At 43.6% G+C, this 21,611-nt stretch overlaps 1 protein-coding gene across 7 annotated transcripts in view; it reads right to left on the bottom strand.

The window, feature by feature from the left end:
* LOC106585296 (putative E3 ubiquitin-protein ligase HECTD4) overlaps positions 1-21,407 on the bottom strand; it is a 61,260-nt gene extending 39,853 nt beyond the window's left edge. For 4 of the 7 annotated variants that reach the window (XM_014171367.3, XM_014171372.3, XM_014171369.3 and 1 more), the window contains exons 1-12: positions 20,775-21,407; positions 16,084-16,715; positions 6,522-6,611; positions 6,288-6,415; positions 4,990-5,098; positions 3,934-4,072; positions 3,624-3,794; positions 3,336-3,528; positions 2,033-2,191; positions 1,808-1,921; positions 1,575-1,715; positions 1,185-1,420 (exon numbers count right to left, since the gene is read on the bottom strand). In XM_014171367.3, coding sequence (XP_014026842.2) covers positions 1,185-1,420; positions 1,575-1,715; positions 1,808-1,921; positions 2,033-2,191; positions 3,336-3,528; positions 3,624-3,794; positions 3,934-4,072; positions 4,990-5,098; positions 6,288-6,415; positions 6,522-6,611; positions 16,084-16,715; positions 20,775-20,921 — 2,259 coding nt within the window. In that variant the 5' untranslated portion in view covers positions 20,922-21,407. Of the gene's footprint in view, positions 1-1,184; positions 1,421-1,574; positions 1,716-1,807; positions 1,922-2,032; positions 2,195-3,335; positions 3,529-3,623; positions 3,795-3,933; positions 4,073-4,989; positions 5,099-6,287; positions 6,416-6,521; positions 6,612-16,083; positions 16,716-20,774 lie in introns of all 7 variants that reach the window. The other 3 variants (XM_014171366.3, XM_014171370.3, XM_014171368.3) reach the window with 1 other exon arrangement.
* Positions 21,408-21,611: the final 204 nt, after the last annotated feature.

Below are 21,611 nucleotides of genomic sequence, written 5' to 3'. Positions count from 1 at the left end.
TTGGGCTCCAAGTAGCGTCATAGCAGCACAGGGGTCTTGAACTTTACTTGTCAAGGGCCACCCTCCCAGGGAAACCGGCAACCCAGGGACCCCATCATACGTTAGCAAATCAAAAAAATATATAATAATAAATAAATAAAAGCACGTCTTGTCTAATCATCAGTGAATGATAATGGCAAGGAGAAGTAATCAAAATGTTTTATTATTTGGATCTCCCCACATTATAAATTGGAAGAGGAAGTGTACACTCTACCCTAGCCTATTAGGTATAAAGGTAACTCCAAACACATTTTCGCTAATAGCAGCTGTTTAAACAAAGGTTAGCCATGTGTTGGCAAAAATGAATGTACAAGTCAAGAAAGCGCACCAGCCATTTGCCGCAATGGTAGCCTATTCGTGGGTGCTTTTTCAAAGCCTGTGTCAGATACTCCAGCAAGAGTAATTTGCTCAATATTAGGAGTTGAAAAATACATTTGACATAATAAGAAATAATACTTTGTTTATTCTGTTGTTGCTAGCAATGTTCATAAAATTCTATACAGATTGAATATCCCTGCAGTAGAAGGCATAGATTAGGAATCACTGGCCACTTTTAGAAATGGATCACTAGCCACTTTAATCATGTTTCCTGATCTTGCATTACTCATCTCATATTTATGAACTGCACTCTATACTATTCCACAGTATCTTAGTCACTTTTAAATTGCGTCACCCATCTCATATGTATATACTGTATTGTATTCTATACTACACCACTGACAGTTAAACAGCCAACTCGAGTACATCACAGGCTGCTGCCTATAGACATAGATTAGGAATCACTGGCCACTTTAATGTCTCGGTATCTGGCATTACACATCTCATATGTATAAACTGTACTCCATACTATGGTATCTTAATCACTTTAATTGTGTGTAAATACTGCATCACCCATCTCATATGTATATACTGTATTCTATACTACGCCACTGTATCTTAGTCCAATGCCGCTCTGACATAAGTATATATTCTTAATCCATTCCTTACTTAGATTTACGTGTATTTTGGGTATATGTTGTGAAAATGTTAGATATTACTGCACTGTCGGAGCTAGAAGCACAATCATTTTGCTATACGCATAATTAATCTGCTAAACACGTGTATGTGACCAATAAATTTGATTTGGTTCTCCATCTCCACTGTACCTGGAATACCACCAGGATGCAGCGGATGATGCAGGTGTCCCTGTTGACCATGGCTTTCTCCATGATGTCGCAGATGCTGCTGAAGTGGCAAGCCTCGATGGGGTGCTGCTTGCCCATGAGGGCGCCCAGGGGAAAGCTGCTGCTGCTGGCTGCGAGAAGGTTGAGCTGGTGGATGCACATGGCGCCCACATGGTGAAGCAGCTGGTTGATCACCTCTCCGGTGGCCACGGTCTCCTCTGCAGCAGGGAGCGAGGGGTAAGTCAACTCTTAACGGTACGATTTGACTTAAAAGGAAGAAGCTGGTTGAGACACTCTTCAGCCTATAATTCTGCAGCACATAATTTGAGGTCAGCGTTGTTTTCTAAACAAGAGTAAAACTGTTTTGGTTACCTTTGGGTTCCTTGATGACATGACTGACACCAAGCCTATGGCACACGTGGTGGAAGGCCTGGTTGCCAGGGTTAGACCACTGGTCCATGTAGTCACTGGAGCAGCTCCAGATTAAGTTGTTGAGGGCGTCATAGCAGGCTCCTACAACACAAATGTCACATAAGCTCTACTTTGAGAACGCAGCCCTTATCTAGAAAGAAATAAAAATGGCTAATTCCTGAATAGGAGCTTACCCAGCCCTGCCACCTGGGCCCCCCTGCCTAGAGAACTGCCAGGTGCGTCAATGAGATCTGCCCGGCTACTGAACTGACCATCAACTAGGTTGAATGCCAGACTGGAGGAGAGGACTGGTCGGAGAAAGAGAGGAAAGCAGTCAACAAATATACCACTAACAGTAAAAAGGAGACTTGCCTAAAACACAACCGAGAAAAACAGTGAAGTGGAACATCTGCTCTTACTCTTCAGGGAGGACAAGCCGCTGGTCCCTCCAAACAGGGAGCGTGTGGCAGAGCTGCCAGACACACCGGGCGGAGATGCCAGCATCACCAGGGACGTCCCACACACATACATGGGAGTCTTCCTCAGAGTCTTTAGAGGGAGGCCACAGCTAGTGTTTACTGCTGTGGAAGAGGAGCACAGACATGAGTCAACACACAACAAAGAGATGTGAAGTGTGAATTGCACAATGAGCAATGTGATGAGGATAATGAAGATTCAATCATATTTTTCACTGCCTGGATATCACACATTTAACTGGGGGTGAAACAAAAACTGTTGTGTTAGTGCCTTCAGAAAGTATTCACACCCCTTGACTTTTTCCACTTTGTTGTGTTACAGCCAGAATTTAAAATAGATTAAATTGAGATGTCGTCACTGGCCTACACCCCATAATGTCAAAGTGGAATTTTGTTTTTCGCAATTTGTACAAATTAATTATAAATGAAAGGCTGAAATGTCTTGAGTCAGTAAGAATTCAACCCCTTTGTTACGGCAAGCCTAAATATGTTAAGGAATAAAGATTTGCTTACCAAGTCACATACTAAATGGTTTAATAATTGTGTTTAACATGATTTCTGAATGACTACCTAATCTCTGTATCCCACACATACAATTATCTGTAAGGTCCCTCAGTCAAACAAAGATTCAACCACAAAGACCAGGGAGGTTTTCCAGTGCCTCGCAAAGGGCACCTATTGGTAGATGGGTAGGAATAAGCAGACATTGAATGTCCCTTTGAGCATGGTAAAGTTATTTGTAACACTATGGATGGTGTATCAACACATCCAGTCACTACAAAGATACAGCCGTCCTTCCTAACTCAGTTGCCGGAGAGGAAGGAAACCGCTCAGGGATTTCATCATGAGGCGAATGGTTTCTTTAAAACAGTTACAGAGTTTAATGGCTGTGATAGGAGAAAACAGAGGATGGATCAACAACGTTGTAGTAAACCACAATGCTAACCTAACTGACAGAGTGAAAAGGAGGAAGCCTGTACAGAATATAAATATTCCAAACCATGCATCCTGTTTGCAACAAGGCACTAAAGTAATACTGCAAATAATGTGGCAAAGCAATTACCCTTTTCTCTTGATTACAAAGTGGTATGTTTGGGGCAAATCCAATAGATTATAGAGTACCACTTGCAATACTTTCAAGCATAGTGGTGGCTGCATCATGTTATGGGTATGCTTTTAATTGTTAAGGACTGGGGAGTTTTCAGGGTAAAAAAAACAGTTTATCTAAATAGTGTGAGGTCATTACCGGACTGCTCTTCCTTGACAGTGTTGGTGATGGCAGAGCCGGTGAGAGCGGCCAGCGTTGCGGAGTGGGAGGCGCGAAAGCGTGACATGCGGCTCAGCAGCAGCTCGTTCAGACACTTGGACGACTCGCCCTCCTTCCGTATCAGGATCACCCTCTCCTGAAGGACGTTTGCCACACACAATCCTGTCTCTGTCTGCACCAGAAGCAGGAGGGAGAGAGGGGTGAGAGATGGGAAGGAGGGAAGAGCCTTGTTGTGCATGGTCGAAAGGCTTGGGGAAACATCCTCACCGACAGCTGAAAGACATCCATGAAGACCGAGTGGCCTTTCTGGGTCTTCTCGTTGAGGCTGGCAGGAGACCACACCCAGTACAGGTAGGTTCCATCTGAGCACAGGTGCAGCGTGGTCATGCTGCTGCCCACGGGGAAGTGGTGGGCTGGCATGGGAACGACCTGGCACACCTGAGACAGGTAGAAAGGTCAGTCTTTTGGAAGAGATACAGTACTGGATCACCCAATGTGTGGTGCTGGCCTGAGTTAGTGTAATTGAGTCATCATGAGTGATGTCATGAAGCCTGTTGCTAGGTGCCAGCTGCCATACCTGCAGGGTGAAGGGGTCGATGACCTGGCACAGCTGATGAGGCTTGGCATCAAAGGAGGCAGGGCGGTGAAGAAGGCGGCCGCTGCTGAACACCACCCAGCCGGGCTCCAAGTCCTCATTCCGACAGTACACAAACCCCCTGCACAAACACACAAAATAATGATCTCCCTTTCCTCTGATATTTTGCTCAGAAAATGAAATAAATCAGAGGGGGAGTACAGTAGGGCAGAGGAGTTTTGAAGTTCAGGTCAGAAGGAGGGAACAGGAGAGTTAGAACAGGACATGAGGTGGCCCGGTGGCTCCCTACTTATATGTACAGAATATACACTACATGGCAAAAAGTATGTGGACATCCCTTCAAATTAGTGAATTCTGCTATTTCAGCCACACCCGTTGCTGACAGATGTATACAAATTGAGCACACTGTCATGCAATCTCCATAGACAAACATTGGCAGTAGAATGGCCTTACTGAAGAGCTCAGTGACTTTCAACGTGGCACTGTCATAGGATGCCACCTTTCCAACAAGTAAGTTCGCCGAAATTTCTGCCCTAGTCAACTGTAAGTGCTGTTATTGTGAAGTGGAAAAGTCTAGAAACAACAAAGCAAAGTCCCTACAGAAAATGGTTTGTCGAGATCGGTGTGGAAGAACTTGACAGGCCTGCACAGAGCCCTAACTTCAACCCCATCGAACACCTTTGGAATGAATTGGAACACCGACTTTGAGCCAGGCCTAATCGCCCAACATCAGTGCCTGACCTCACTGATGCTCTTGTGGCTGAATGGAAGTGTACCCCTGCACATCGACTCTGTACTGGTACCTCGTGTAAATAGAAAAGTTATCGTTACTCATTTATTCCTCATGTTATTCTTTTTCTATTAGTTCTCAATTTCTCTCTCTGCATTGTTGGGAAGGGCCCGTAAGTAAGCATTTCACTGTGAGTCTACACCTGTTGTTTAAGAAACATGTGACAAGTAAAATTGGATTTGAGGGTATTTTAAGTGAGGCACTCTCACTCTTTCTCTGTGCAGATATAGGCAGGGGTGTCATGTTACCTCAGTGTCCCGTGCAAACCGGAGCCCAGCTTGCTGATCCCTCTCCCAAAGGAGTTAGTGGTGTAGAGATAGAGCCCATCTGTGGCCAGGCAGCGCCCTAGGTCTGTGTCTGCAACAGCAGGGAGGATATAGACAGAGTGAGGAACAGCAGAAGAGGGAGCAAAACAACAGGAACGGAGGGGAGAGGGAGGACAGTATACAGGAGGGGATAACAGGAAAAGGGGTGTGATTATGTCCATCTGTATGCTTTCTCTCATCTTCTCCCCACTGAAGCACCATGGTGCAGACAGAAGGGACAAGTCTGACAGTATAGCCCTACCTTTTCTACTGACAATTCGTGTTTAATGTTGTCCTTCATTTTATAGCATAGTAAGTGTACATATATATGGTCTCACACACCCACAGCATTGGCCAAACAGAATCAAAGGAGACTAGTCAGCAAATCAACAAGAAAGGCAGGGAAAAATACTTTCCTTTTGGCTGAACCTGCCTGTAGTTTGCACTTGGCAGGTGAGAGGGACAAGCCCCCCAGCCCACGGCCTGCCAGCTCTACTGTATTCTTTAGCTGCCATGTCTCTGCCTCTCAACTGGCTTCCTATAGGAGAGCTGATGAGGTCCTATCACCTTACAGGGCTCTCCAAGGTCAGCCCATCGATTGGAGGAAACAAGCCATCACCCACCCTCCCTCTTTCTCCCTCAAACTTCTGCTAGTCATTACCCTGCCCTATAACCAACACATGATGCCCTCCTCAGGAGACTCAGCCAATGAGACAGAAGGATGACTCCATGTCTGCCCTTGGCTTAATGTTGGGAGTACTAAGTGGCTCCAGACAAAGGATCAAATAGAAATGATCTAAAGAGGTAAATGAATAAATCATCATCCAAATGAGAGGAAGGATTATGAGGGCCAGCAGGACTTAGCCTGGTTGCCGTTGTCACCAGAACAATACTACTAACAACTACACTTGCAGTGCACTCACATACACATTACTCTATAATGGTAGTGTGAAAATGTGTCTCATATATATATATAAATAATACACACATATTATTTTTAAACCCAGCCCCGCAGGAGGCCTTTTGCCCAGGCCGTCATTGTAAATAAGAATTAGTTGTTAACTGACTTGCCTAGTTAAATAAAGGTTAAATAAATACAAATCTGACAGCACAAAAATCACTAATATGATCACTAGACTGGAAAATATTTAGAGTTTTCAACCCCCCCAAAAAAAGCAACCTCAGTTGAAAGACCAATGGAGCTCTTGTTCACACACACACACACACACACACGGGCTTACCTTTGCTCTCTGCCCCTCCAGCGCTGCTGTCAGGTGTAGGCAGCATGTCTTCAAAGCCCCAGGAAACCCTGTGCTTGCCCCCCAGCAGACAGGACGGGGAGCCTGGTCCCCCCTCCAGCACCAGGAGTCTGGGTGGGCCAGATCGGGAGAGAAAGAGTTCACAACGAAGACAATACAGAAAAGGGACAACGGTGTCTCACCAAGCACATCCAGACATAAGGATACTAGACTCACCTGTAGAGCACATCAGCCACAGGGAGCTGGCCCAGGTCTGTCTGTTTCTGCAGCAGGTGAACTGTGTGGATGAAGGTCTTCAGGGACCCTCTGGAAACACAAAACATGTGTTAAACCATGGAATGGGAGGGAGCAACAGTGAAGGTCCCAGGTAGGCCTAATAGTGTTAAAAGAAAAATTCCACCCAAAGATGATTGTTTTGGTATTTGCCTCACTAGTCCATCGTTGATATAGTCCCAAAATGTTTTGAATGTCAACAATCAAGTTAAGATATAACTTTCAAAATACAGAAATACAGCCGGTACGACATATTTTGCATCAAGTTATATACAGTACCAGTCAAAAGTTTGGACACACCCACTTATTCAAGGGTGTTACTTTATTTTTACTATTTTATACATTGTAGAATAATAGTGAAGACATCAAAACTACAAAATAACACATATGGAATCATGTACTAACAAAAAAGGTTTTAAACAAATCAAAATATATTTTATTATTTAGATTCTTCAAAGTAGCCCTTTGCCTTGATGAGAGCTTTGCACAATCTTGGCATTCTCTCAACCAGCTTCATGAGGTAGTCACCTGGAATGCATTTTAATTAACAGGTGATCCTTGTTAAAAGTACATTTGTGGAATTTCATTCCGTCTTAATACGTTTGAGCCAATCAGTTGTGTTGTGACAAGGTAGGGGTGGTATACAGAAGATAGCCCTATTTGGTAAAATACCAAGTCCATGTTACGGCAAGAACAGCTCAAATAAGCAAAGAGAAACGACAGTCCATCATCACTTTAAGATGAAGGTCTGTCAACCCGGAAAATGTTGAGAACTTTGAAAGTTTCTTCAAGTAAAATCGCAAAAACCATCAAGCGCTATGATGAAACTGGCTCTCATGAGGACCGCCACAGGAATGGAAGACCCAGAGTTACCTTCTCTGTATACATCAATGATGTCGCTCTTGCTGCTGGTGATTCTCTGATCCACCTCTACACAGATGACACCATTCTGAATACCCCTGGCCCTTCTTTGGACACTGTGTTAACTAACCTCCAGATGAGCTTCAATGTCATACAGCTCTCCTTTTGTGGCTTCCAACTGCTCTTAAATGCAAGTAAAATTAAATGCATGCTCTTCAACCAATCGCTGCCCGCACCTGCCCGCCCGTCCAGCATTACTACTCTGGACGGTTCTGACTTAGAATATGTGGACAACTATAAATACCTAGGTGTCTGGTTAGACTGTAAACTCTCCTTCCAGACTCACATTAAGCATCTCCAATCCAAAATGAAGTCTAGAATCTGGTTCCTATTTCGCAACAAAGCATCCTTCACTCATGCTGCCAAACATACCCTCGTAAAACTGACCATCCTACCCACCCCCGACTTCGGCCATGTCATTTACAAAATAGCCTCCAACACTCTACTCAACAAATTGGATGCAGTCTACCACAGTGCCATCCGTTTTGTCACCAAAGCCCTATATACTACCCACCACTGCGACCTGTACTCTCTCGTTGGCTGGCCCTCGCTTCATACCCGTCGCCAAACCCACTGGCTCCAGGTCATCTACAAGTCTCGGTAAAGCCCCGCCTTATCTCAGCTCACTGGTCACCATAGCAGCACCCACCCGTAGCACGCGCTCCAGCAGGTATATCTCACTGGTCACCCCCAAAGCCAATTCTTCCTTCGGCCGCCTCTACTTCCAGTTCTCTACTGCCAATGACTGGAATGAACTGCAAAAATCACTAAAGCTGTAGACTCATATCTCCCTCACTAGCTTTAAGCACCAGCTGTCAGAGCAGCTCACAGATCACTGCACATAGCCCATCCAATCTACCTCATCCCCACACTGTATTTATTTATTTATTTATTTATTTATCTTGTTACCTGGTTAAATAAAGGTGAAATAAAAAAAAATATTTAAAAAAAAGCTGCTGCAGAGGATAAGTTCAATAGAGTTACCAGCCTCAGAAATTGCAGCGCAAATAAATGCTTCACAGAGTTCAAGTAAGACATCAACATCAACTGTTCAGAGGAGACTACATGAATCAGGCCTTCATGGTCGAATTGTTACAAAGAAACCACTACTAAAACGACACCAATATGAAGAAGGGACTTGCTTGGCCAAGAAACACGAGCAATGGACATTAGACTGGTGGAAATCTGTCCTTTGATTTTTGGTTCCAACCACTGTGTTTTTGTGAGACGCAGAGTAGGTGAATGGATGATCTCCGCATGTGTGGTTCCCACCTTCTAGCATGGAGGAGGAGGTGTGATGGTGTTTTGCTGGTGACACGGTCAGTGATTTATTTAGAATTCAAGTCACACTTAACCAGCATGGCAACCACAGCCTTCTGCAGAGATACGCCATCCCATCTGGTTTGCGCTTAGTGGGACTATCATTTGTTGTTCAACAGGACAATGACCCAAAACACACCTCAAGGCAGTGTAAGGGCTATTTTTCCAAGGAGAGTGATGTAGTGCTGCATTAGATGACCTGGCCTCCACAATCACCCGACCTCAACCCAATTGAGATGGTTCGGGATGAGTTGGACTGCAGAGTGAAGGAAAAGCAGCCAACAAGTGTTCAGCATGTGGGAACTCCTTCAAGACTGTTGTAAAAGCATTCCAGGTGAAGCTGGTTGAGAGAATGCCAAGAGTGTGCAAAGCTATCATCAAGGCAAAAGGTGGCTACTTTAAAGAATCTCAAATATAGATTATAATTTTGATTTGTTTAACTCTTTCATAGTTTTGATGTCTTCACTATTATGCTACAATGTAGAAAATAGTCAAATTTAAAAAAAAACTTGAATGAGTAGGTGTGTCCAAACTTTTGACTGGTACTGTATGTCTTGAAAGCTTTTTGTAAGTACACTGAGTGTACAGAAGATTAGGAACACCTGCTCTTTCCATGACAGACTTAAGGTGAATCCAGGTGAAAGCTATGATCCCTTATTGATGTCACCTGTTAAATCCACTTCAAATCAGTGTAGATGAAGGGGAGGAGACAGGTTAAAGAAGGATTTCTAAGCTTTGGACATGGATTGTGTATGTGTGCCATTCAGAGGGTGAATGGGGTTTTTCACACTCAACAGTTTCCCTTGTGTATCAAGAATGGTCCACCACCCAAAAGGCATCCAGCCAACTTGACACAACAGTGAGAAGCATTGGAGTCAACATTGGCCAGCATCCCTGTGGAACACTTTTGACACCTTGTAGTCCATGCCCCGACGAATTGAGGCAGGTCTGGAGGCAAAGGGGAGTGAAATTCAATATTAGGAAGGTGTTCCTAATGTTTTGTACACAGTGCATATCAACAATGGACAAATTAAACAAATACCAAAAGAAGGTTCCCCTTTAACACAAAAGAGAATGTTGTGCCATGCTTCAGCTGTGTAGCCATTTCTTGATCTGCATCGTTTGCCTTACTTTCTACAATGTATGACCAATTATTATTATTTGTATTCTTTATATAATCTTAGAAGTCACATTGAGATGTACATCTCTTTTCCAAGTGAGCCCTGGCCAAGAAAGAATCTTACATATAGTTAAACAATAGACAAAAAATATAACAATGAATGGAAGTTAAAATGGTGCATAAGAGAGCAGGTTTAAAAACATGTGCAGTCTGGTCAGCAGCCCTCCAATCAAGAATTTAAAATCAATCAGAATAAAATGATCTAATTTTAAGTCCTTCTGCAAAGTGTTCCTGGATGATGGGGCAGCATAGTTAAGCACTCTGACCAGACTCAGTTCGTGCGTTGTTTACAGTATAATATAACTTCCTGCTTCAGTGTCGTCATCATAGAATATATTTGAAAGTAGAGGTCGACCAATTATGATTATTCAACGCCGATACCGATTATTGGAGGACCCCCAAAAAAATCCGATACCGATTAAATCGGACGATTTTTTATTTGTAATAATGACAATTACAACAATACTGAATGAACACTTATTTTAACTTAATATAATGCCTCAAATAAATAATGAAACGTGTTCAATTTGGTTTAAATAATGCAAAAACAAAGTGTTGGAGAAGAAAGTAAAAGTGCAATATGTGCCATGTAAAAAAGCTAATGTTAATTTCCTGGCTCAGAACATGAGAACATATGAAAGCTGGTGGTTCCTTTTAACATGAGTCTTCAATATTCCCAGGTAAGAAGTTTTAGGTTGTAGTTATTATAGGACTCTCTCTCTCTCTATACCATTTGTATTTCATATACCTTTGACTATTGGATGTTCTTATAGGCACTTTAGTATTGCCAGTGTAACAGGAAAGCTTCCGTCCCTCTCCTCGTCCCTACCTGGGCTCAAACCAGGAACACATCGACAACAGCCACCCTCGAAGCATCGCTACCCATCGCTCCACAAAAGCCGTGGCCCTTGCAGGGCAAGGGGAACAACTACTTCAAGGTCTCAGAGCAAGTTACGTCACCAATTGAAACGCTACTAGCGCGCACCCCGCTAACTAGCTAGCCATTTCACATCGGTTACACCAGCCTAATCTCAGGAGTTGATAGGCTTGAAGTCATAAACAGCTCAATGCTTGAAGCACAGCGAAGAGCTGCTGGCAAACGCACGAAAGTGCAGTTTGAATGAATGCTTACAAGCCTGCTGCTGCCTACCACCGCTCAGGCAGACTGCTCAATCAAATATCAAATCATAGACTTAATTATAATAACACACAGAAATACGATCCTTAGGTCATTAATATGGTCAAATCCGGAAACTATCATCTCAAAAAGAAAACGTTTATTCTTTCAGTGAAATACAGAACCGGTCCGTATTTTATCTAACGGGTGGCATCCCTAAGTCTAAATATTCCTGTTACATTGCACAACCTTCAATGTTATGTCATAATTACGTAATATTCTGGCAAGTTAGTTCGCAACGAGCCAGGCGGCCCAAACTGTTGCATATACCCTGACTCTGCGTGCAATGAACGCAAGAGAAGTGACACAATTTCCCTAGTTTAATATTGCCAGCTAACCTGGATTTCGTTTAACTAAATATACAGGTTTAAAAATCTATACTTCTGTGTATTGATTTTAAGAAGGGCATTGATGTTTATGGTTAGGTACAGTGGGGGAAAAAAAGGATTTGATACCCTGCTGATTTTGTATGTTTGCCCACTGACAAAGAAATGATCAGTCTATAATTTTAATGTTAGGTTTATTTGAACAGTGAGAGACAGAATAACAACAAAAAAATCCATAAAAACGCATGTCAAAAATGTTATAAAAATATTTGCATTTTAATGAGGGAAATAAGTATTTGACCCCCTCTCAATCAGAAAGATTTCTGGCTCCCAGGTGTCTTTTATACAGGTAACGAGCTGAGATTAGGAGCACACTTTTAAAGGGAGTGCTCCTAATCTCAGTTTGTTACCTGTATAAAAGACACCTGTCCACAGAAGCAATCAATCAATCAGATTCCAAACTCTCCACCATGGCAAAGACCAAAGAGCTCTCCAAGGATGTCAGGGACAAGATTGTAGACCTACACAAGGCTGGAATGGGCTACAAGACCATCGCCAAGCAGCTTGGTGAGAAGGTGACAACATTTGGCGCGATTATTCGCAAATGGAAGAAACACAAAAGAACTGTCAATCTCCCTCGGCCTGGGGCTCCATGCAAGATCTCCCCTCGTGAAGTTGCAATGATTATGAGAGCGGTGAGGAATCAGCCCAGAACTACACGAGAGGATCTTGTCAATGATCTCAAGGCAGCTGGGACCATAGTCACCAAGAAAACAATTGGTAACACACTACGCCGTGAAGGACTGAAATTCTGCAGCGCCGGCAAGGTCTCCCTGCTCAAGAATACATATATATGCCCGTCTGAAGTTTGCCAATGAACATCTGAATGATTGAGAGGACAACTGGTGAAAGTGTTGTGGTCAGATGAGACCAAAATGGAGCTCTTTGGCATCAACTCAACTCGCCGTGTTTGGAGGAGGAGGAATGCTGCCTATGACCCCAAGAACACCATCTCAACCGTCAAACATGGAGGTGGAAACATTATGCTTTGGGGGTGTTTTTCTGCTAAGGGGACAGGACAACTTCACCGCATCATTTGACGGGGCCATGTACTGTCAAATCTTGGGTGAGAACCTCCTTCCCTCAGCCAGGGCATTGAAAAAGGGTCGTGGATAGGTATTCCAGCATGACAATGACCCAAAACACACAGCCAAGGCAACAAAGGAGTGGTTCAAGAAGAAGCACATTAAGGTCCTGGAGTGGCCTAGCCAGTCTCCAGACTGTGGAGGGAGCTGAACGTTCGAATTGCCAAACGTCAGCCTCGAAACCTTAATGACTTGGAGAAGATCTGCAAAGAGGAGTGGGACAAAATCCCTCCTGAGATGTGTGCAAACCTGGTGGCCAACTACAAGAAACGTCTGACCTCTGTGATTGCCAACAAGGGTTTTGCCACCAAGTACTAAGTCATGTTTTGCAGAGGGGTCAAATATTTATTTCCCTCATTAAAATGCAAATCATTTTATAAGATTTTTTACATGTGTTTTTCTGGATATTTTTGTTGTTATTCTGTCTCTCACTGTTCATATAAACCTACCATTAAAATTATAAACTGATCATTCCTTTGTAAGTGGGCAAACGTACAAAATCAGCAGGGGATCAAATACTTTTTTCCCCCCCTGTACATTCGTGCAACGATTGTGCTTTTTTCGCAAATGCATTTTACATTTACATTTTAGTCATTTAGCAGACGCTCTTATCCAGAGCGACTTACAGTAGTTGAATGCATACATTTCATACATTTTTTCCTCCGTACTGGTCCCCCATGGGAATCAAACCCACAACCCTGGCGTTGCAAACACCATGCTCTACCAACTGAGCCACACGGGACCACAGTTAAAAATATATACTTGTGTATTGATTTTAAGAAAGGTGTTGATGTTTATGGTTAGGTACACATTGGTGCAACGACAGTGCTTTTTTCTCGAATGCTCTTGTTAAATCGCAATTGTAAATGAGAACTTGTTCTCAACTTGCCTACCTGGTTAAATAAAGGTGAAATAAATAAATAAAAATAACCGTTTGGTGAAGAAGGCTATGATTAACGATAAATGAACAGGCACCGCATCGATTATATGCAACGCAGGACAAGCTAGATAAACTAGTAATATTATCAACCATTAACTAGTGATTATGTTAAGATTGATTGTTTTTTATAAGATACGTTTAATGCTAGCTAGCACCTTAACTTGGCTCATTGCTGCACTCGCATAACAGGTAGTCAGCCTGCCTCATGGAGTGCAATGTAATTGGCCATGATCGGTGTCCAAAAATGCCCTTGAAATCGGCCCTAATTAATCAGCCATTCCGATTAATCGGTCGACCTCTATTTGAAAGACATTCCATTTGACATTGACGTTGTGTGTTTGTGCCTGTGAGTGTGGCTTAGGTAACTGTCATGCTGGTTCCCACATGAAATAAACAGCAGATGATACAGCCTGGAACTAGAATTCCCCTCCCCACATTACACTAACACACCTCACGAGCTGGTGACATCACACGGGCGAGAAACAGTTAAGCTACTTTGACCATTAAAAAAAGAACGCAGCAATAAGGCACACCCAAACCATCAGGGGGGAGAGGATAGCCTAGCTCTTGAACTACCAACCACTGTTGGTGAAAGAGAGAGCACCAGAACTGGATGGTTCCCCAACACAATGGGCTCTATGCCTCTACAGAGGGCACACAAAGGGCAGAGGGTTCTGGTTAACAGGTGAAGCTCAGTTGTCAACAGCGGAAGCCGGGCTGCAGCCACAGGTGAAAGAAAAAGAGTGCTTTCCTCTGTGACCTAGGTCAGGGGTTTTCCAACTGGGGTCCACGGATACCATGTTTATGTCTCTGCGTCCAGTATGAAGTAAGTTAAAAAGGTAGTTTCACAAGCCAATAACGTTAGCGCAATGACTAGTCTACAGGTCTACTAGTCTACAAGTCTTCAGGAACAGTGTGATGCTAGCTGTTCCTGTTCATCAGACTCTGGGGAAGTAGATAAACGGCTTCATTGACAAAATCCCAAACGATCCTTGTAATATGGAGGAAATTACAGTCATTGGAGCTAATAACAGGGTTATTTCTGTATACTGGTCACTTTTCGGGATGGAAAAACGGTGTGTCAACTTAAATAAACAACCAAAACCAGCTAGAAAGCATGCAGAAAAGATAGAATTTTAAATATTCTACTGTTAGCCAATGCCACTCCGACGTTGCACGGCATAATATTTAGATATTTCTTAACTCCATTCTTTTACTTCAGATGTGTGTTGTTGTGAATTGTTAGATATCACTGCACTGTTGAAGCTTGGAACACAAGCATTTCGCAATAACATCTGCTAAATATGTGTAGGTGACCAGAAAATTAGATTGGATTTTGATAATAGCATCTTTGAGAACTAACAATAAAATGAAAGCTAGACAGTCAGGAGGAATAAAAGATTCTAAAACCCCAGCATTCAGGGCACATGCCCAGTGATTTTGTTATAGTGATTGAGCAGAGGAACACAGCATTAGCCATGGCAAAATGCATAGAATTGCAGGAAATGTGCTTCAAACATGTACAGTTTTCTCTCAGCTCAATGGAAAAATAGTAGCATTGCAAAAAGGTGCTTTACAACAGCTAAATGTTGTCTATGCCGCCACGATGCCTTTACATTTCTAGCTAGAATATGTTAGAGTTTACACTTCCTCTTCCAATGAACTGTGGGGAGGTTAAAACAATGAAACTGTCTTCCAAATCTATTCATTTTTTAAATGTTGATTACTTCTACTTGCCATTATCATTCACCTGAGACAAGACGTGATTATATATTTTTTTTGCTAAAATATGATGGGGGTCCCTGGGTTACCAGTTTGCCTGGGCGGGGGTCCCTGGGAAAGAAAAGTCTGAAAACCCCTGACCTAGGTGACAAACAAGACCCCTGTTCAACAAGCATCACTGACATAGCAAACACAAAAACTGAAAGGCATTTTTCAAAGATAAAGAAAGAGAAGATTATATTTAGTGAACAACTGGGGCTAGCTACATCCCTGACAGGGGCTAGCTACGTCACTGACAGGGGCTAGCTACGTCACTGACAGGGGCTAGCTACATCCCTGACAGGGGCTAGCTACGTCACTGACAGGGGCTAGCTACGTCACTGACAGGGGCTAGCTACATCCCTGACAGGGGCTAGCTACATCACTGACAGGGGCTAGCTACGTCACTGACAGGGGCTAGCTACGTCACTGACAGGGGCTAGCTACGTCACTGACAGGGGCTAGCTACGTCACTGACAGGGGCTAGCTACGTCACTGACAGGGGCTAGCTACGTCACTGACAGGGGCTAGCTACATCCCTGACAGGGGCTAGCTACGTCACTGAAAGTGGAAACAGAAATGGGATGACACTTGAGGGCTTGCCTAATCACCATTTGAGCAGTATTAGGAAGCTGGAGTAAATGAGCCAGACGGCTAAGCAGACTCAAGTGATCCGGCATACTATTCTCTCCTCTTTATGTGTGGTGTGCTCTGTTGTTAAGCGTGTGGTCTCACCTGGCACAGGCGAGAGCTACCAGAGCAGCGGCAGCATTCTCCCTCTGCCTGTGTGCGTGGAGCACGTACGTAGGAGCCTGGCCCTGCTGCCCCTGGCCCTGCTGCCCCTGGCCCTGCTGCCCCTGGCCCTGCTGCCCCTGGCCCTGCTGCCCCTGGCCCTGCTGGGTCTGTGCTGTCTGCTGGACCCCTTCCTCCAGCCAGGAGCAGAGCAGCCCTTCTAGGCCATTGAGGCAGTCGGCAGGCTCCTTGCTGAGGCTGAGGGGCTGGCAGTCACGTAGGCAAGACAGCAGTACCTCCGCCGTGACCCCACAGAGTGCCGGGTCACTGCGTGTCTGGGACTGCAGGAGGGGGAAGACCAGTAGCAGCCCCATGCGGGAGGTGAAAGGAGCCTGTTCAGGCTGTTGCAGCAGGCCTTGTCGTTTTAGCAGGGCCAGGGCCTCCTCATCGCCCCCTCCAGCCCCCTCCCGGTCCTGCTGCTCCTCCAGGGCCAACTGACGCTGAGCCCCCCACAGGCCCCGCAGAGCATTCAGACGGTATTCCAACAGGCGGGCATACGCATTGCTTTGGTTACCACAGACTGCACGGAGACGCTCGGCTAGCTCCGCAGGATTCTTTGTCTCGAATGTGAGGATCTAGAAGAGATAGAAAGGAAGAGTGAGAAAATGTGAGGGATATAGAAAATAGTCATGAAGATCTGTAACCAACAGGAGTTGGTTTAATCCTTGGGGAGACAATGGGTCGAGATCTTAAAGCAATGACGGCATCCAGTATAGTGCACTGACTGTAAATCACCATCTAGCTGGGGTCTGGCAACCTCTAAATCCAATTTACAACAGAGCACTGCTTCACTTTGAGATAATGTGTAGCTAAATTGAATATGAGGGAGGAAAAGGAGGTTAGACCCTTTGATTCTAATGATACTCATTAAAGAATCAAAATACATGTGTGGAAATAACCTGGGATACCCCTTGTTGTATTTCTAACCCACAGTCATTTCACATTTAAATTGTATTCATGGTGCAGATGTTCTTACCAAGAGAAACAGCCAAATACAGCATTACATAATCAAAAAAATAAGCAGTATGAAAAAGAGAGAGATTGTGGGGTTATTTCAGAGGAGATAAAAAGGAAAATTGTGCATCATCTGCACTTACGCAGCATTTCAACCAGGTATCGATTACAGTGTCTAGTCTAAGACTCCATAACACCATTTGGCAGGCACTTTTTTTTTCTTCAGATATGCGATTAATGTTACAGTAAAGTCCCTTCATTGGAGACTGGGATTGTTCACCGACCCTCTCCACCTTACTCTGCAGAAAGGATTCTCCTCTACAGCTAGATTTCCATCCAATTGGAGAAAGATGTCAATCCAAATATTCTAGAAGCTGCATAAAGAAAATAGGCACATTTTTCCACCAGTGGTGTTTCACCAAATGGACTGGTTGTGGATAAAAACAGTGCCTGACGACGTAGGGCACAACATTTTCTTCTCCGCTTAAGTTTTCATGTCCCGAAAACTCACATTTTCAAGATGTTCCCATCACATTTTCAACTGCACTGATACATTTGTCACTAGAACTGTTATGTTAAATACCAAATGTGACTACTCAGCAGCTCGCAGATATAGTGCAGATGGGCTAGTCTACATTATTATGGATAAGAGCGAGAATATTTTATTTGTCAAAAGGCAGTCAAGCATCGATCATCATGTCACCAGAATAAGACCCTAGATATTTAATGGAAAGAAGCATCAAGCAAGCTCATCACCATGCACTTTCACCACCCTGTGAAGTTCATCATAATGTATTTCATCTGTAGCCTAATAAACTGCATGGTTTCCCCAAGTCATAGTGGGAGGACCACACACCATATGATTGTGTGACTCCGAATTTACTTCGATATGATGGTTATTATATCAATATCTGCGTTTCCACCGCCATTTTATGCATAATTAATTTTACGGACACAAAATGTATCCCACTATGTCGAACGCACAAATGATCTTTATAAAATTGTACCGAAACTTCCTGTTTTGATCACAGCTGTCGTGATTTTTGATTTTTTTTAATACTGTATGACTTCACTCGCATAAAAACTGTGGATGGAAACGTGGTTAGTGATGCTGATATAAATAGCCTGCATCTAAGCGCCCATGGGCTGCTGGATGACCTGATCAATCATGAGTTTGGCAACATTAACCCAAAAGAGGAATGCATATGGAAACATTCCCACTGTGCTAATGGCCCCTGTAGATGACCTCCATAAAGACCAGAGGAAGCTGCTTGGAGAGGCTGGAGGACTTAACCAAATCACACATTTTAATGTTTCTACTACTCTCTGATAGGGAAATTACAATGTCCACAGACCCCTAATAACCCCAACTCATCATACAGCAATTAGTGTTGCACTACCTTACCTCCTCACATAATTTTTTATTTAACTAGGCAAGTCAGTTAAGAACAAATTCTTATTTACAATGACGGCCTACCCCAGCCAAACCCTAACGATGTTGGGCCAATTGTGCGCCGTCCTAAGGAACTTCCAATCACGGCCGTTTGTGATACAGCCTGGAATCTAACCAGGGTCTGTAGTGACACCTCTAGCACTGAGATGCAGTGCCTTAGACCACTGCGCCACTCGGGAGCCCTACATAAGAAGAATAAGGTTAGTGAGAGCAGGGGGAAGGGTGGATGGTGGTGACAGTACAATAACTAGAGGCACACTGCAGATGCTCAGGTTACATGCCATCCATCCTTCCACTGCAGAAAGGACAAGCAACACTTCCATGTCCTGTACTGCTATTGAACCAATGGTACTGGGCTATTCTGAGAAGTGACACGGGCAATAAGACCTTTGTTTTGACTTCCACCTCTCAGACCCAAAGCTAAGCCTGTCCCACTATGAAGCAGTAGAATCAGGATGCCAAACTACTGCACCTGGGGCACAGGGCTAGCTAGCACAGCTGCTCTATCCCCCCAGTCATTGCTCCACTCTTTTACGAAAAATAAGAAAACTTCACAAGCAGGAGATGTACGCAGTAAAGTCTAGTCCACTCAGGTTGATTAATTCTCAGTGTCCATCTGTAGCATGTAATCTGTCTGACTCTCACTCATTCACCATCTATCAATCTGTGACCCCTTTATCTATGTTTAGGTCTACATCACTCTCCATCTGTGCACCCTCAGTCGCAAACCTCAATTTCCTTGTTCTCACCTTCTCTATTCCCCCGTTCCACCATTTTCTGGTTGTTATTAACACAATTCTATTCCAGTATGAATAGTAGGAACTAGAGAAAGTCCATATTCATTAAAAAAAAAACATACAGGCGTAATTATAGGTTAAGTGCCTTGCTCAAGGGCACAATTACATATGTTTCACTTAGTCAGCTCAGGGATTCAAATCAAATCATTATTGGTCACATACACACGGTTAGCAGATGTTATTGTGAGTGTAGGAAAATGCTTGTGCTTCTAGTTCCGACAGTGCAGCAACATCTAACAAGTAATATCTAAAATTCCACAACAAATACCTAATACACACAAATCTAAGTCAAATCTAATCTGGAATAAGAATAGATAACCTGCAACCTTTGAATTACAGGGCCATCACTCTTAACCACTAGGCTACCTGCAGCCCTAGTCTCTGATATGCCTAGCACATTTGTCAATGGATTCCTACAGCTAACGGGATCGATCATTCAAGCGTCCATTTATTCGGTACTTATTCTGAACCATAATGTCAAGGTTGACCAGAAAAGGCCTTTTAAGAGTCAAGCACATAGGCCAGCTAGCTTAATGGTCCATATTTTTGTGTCTATGGTTGAGTAAAAGGCCACAAGGCATTGCACAGGTGTCAACACCAGATGAATATTGATCAAATAAAAAAGACTGCCATTGAATTATGGCAGTTCATTAAAATACTGTCAAGTGTGCCAATGAGGAAGTATACTGTGCTTCTATGTGCTGAACTCTGAACTGTAAGACCCTCTGGCTACATACTGGTTTGAGGAGCCTGCAAGCATGCCTTATTTACTTTTCCTTTTGTATTTGTTTAGTTTGTATGCCAATGTGCTTTGAAGAATGTAATGCATAAGTTGATGAACACAACAACAATAGCCAGCCACCACTCAAGAGCACCCAATGTCTTGGCCAAAAATGACAAGGGGTTCCCCACAAAGGGTGGGGATTTAAAAGCCAGGACATGATAATAGTCTACCTAGCTACGTCGTGAGTCATCATGCCTATACAGTGAGATTCATAGCTAACGTTATAGCAGCTGGATCCGATCAATCAGGAAAGGAAACAACGTTATCACCACATTGAATATTAGCTGGCAATAAGAATTTCAATTGACATGAATAACGTACCTAGTTATAGCTAACTACCTCTTCAAAAGGTAACGTTAGACAGTCTGCTAACGTTGGCTAAACAGTTACAATAGTAGGCTGTTAACGCCATGACCTGCTTGTCAAGCCGGCGTTGGCACCTTACTCATGAACATTATTAGCTAAAAATAGAATCTGTTTCTACAGCTAAATGTGACTTCATTCATATGTAATTAAATGTTGAGCTAGCTAGTTAACTTTCGGCTATTTAGCTTAACTATAGTCGGTTAGCTAGCTAACGTTAACGACACTCTGTTGTTGCCAAGAAAACATTCGAAATGCAAACGTTGATGCAGAGTAGACTCACCTCCTGCTCAGTGTCCCCCTGCTCAGACACCCCGATTTCACTGGGAAGTTCAGCCAGATCCGTGACCCGAATCAGTCCATCGTGAAGGAAAATAGTCTCTTCCTTCACTGACAGCCACTGGGACGAATCCACGGCCCCGGAGCCCATCTCTCTCTCCCCCGAGAAAAATGCCAGAGAGGTCGAACATCAAAACAAATTCAATATCCGAAATGACAACAACACTACCCGACAGACATGCTGTCAGTCAGATGACAAACGCAAACGTAGTCCGAGCCAGCTACGTTAGCTAACTAATGCCACTCGTACTGCTTAACTACAGTGGCTAGCTGGCTAACATAGGTCGGCCAGCTGATTGCACTGTGTGGGACAGGTTCTTTATCTACCCCAGGCTAGCTATCAACCGTACTGTACCGTTTTTACAGTGCAGAGTGGATGTGACACTCTGTAAACCGTAATATTTACAGCGAAGTTTCATAAATGACTGCCTTCTCCTGCTGAACACAACGTCTGAGCATAACCACAACACGACAAGAAAGCAGGAAAAATGGCTCCGTTAATGGTCCAACCCCTGTTTATTAGTGACCGGATAGATATTCGAAATACCACAGCTGAGACGCCATGTTTCCTAGGCCAACAGTTCCCAGCATACACTGCAGGTTATCCTACAACAGGGATTTCTAACCTTTTCTAGCATGATAGCTACTCTTCCCCGGGCCATTGGTGTACAACGGGTGTTTTAAGTCAATATACCTGGTAAAATAATGGTTAAAACAACACAAAGGGGCACAATTAAATGTAGTATTTCCTGAATTCTGTTTTCTCACAAAAAATGTCCTG

This window comes from Salmo salar, chromosome 24 (assembly GCF_965601325.2).
Source record: "Salmo salar chromosome 24, fSalSal1, whole genome shotgun sequence".
NCBI classification, from domain to species: domain Eukaryota; kingdom Metazoa; phylum Chordata; class Actinopteri; order Salmoniformes; family Salmonidae; genus Salmo; species Salmo salar.
The sequence above is the reverse complement of the archived record's forward strand: the minus strand, read 5'-3'. Positions and strand labels throughout refer to the sequence as shown.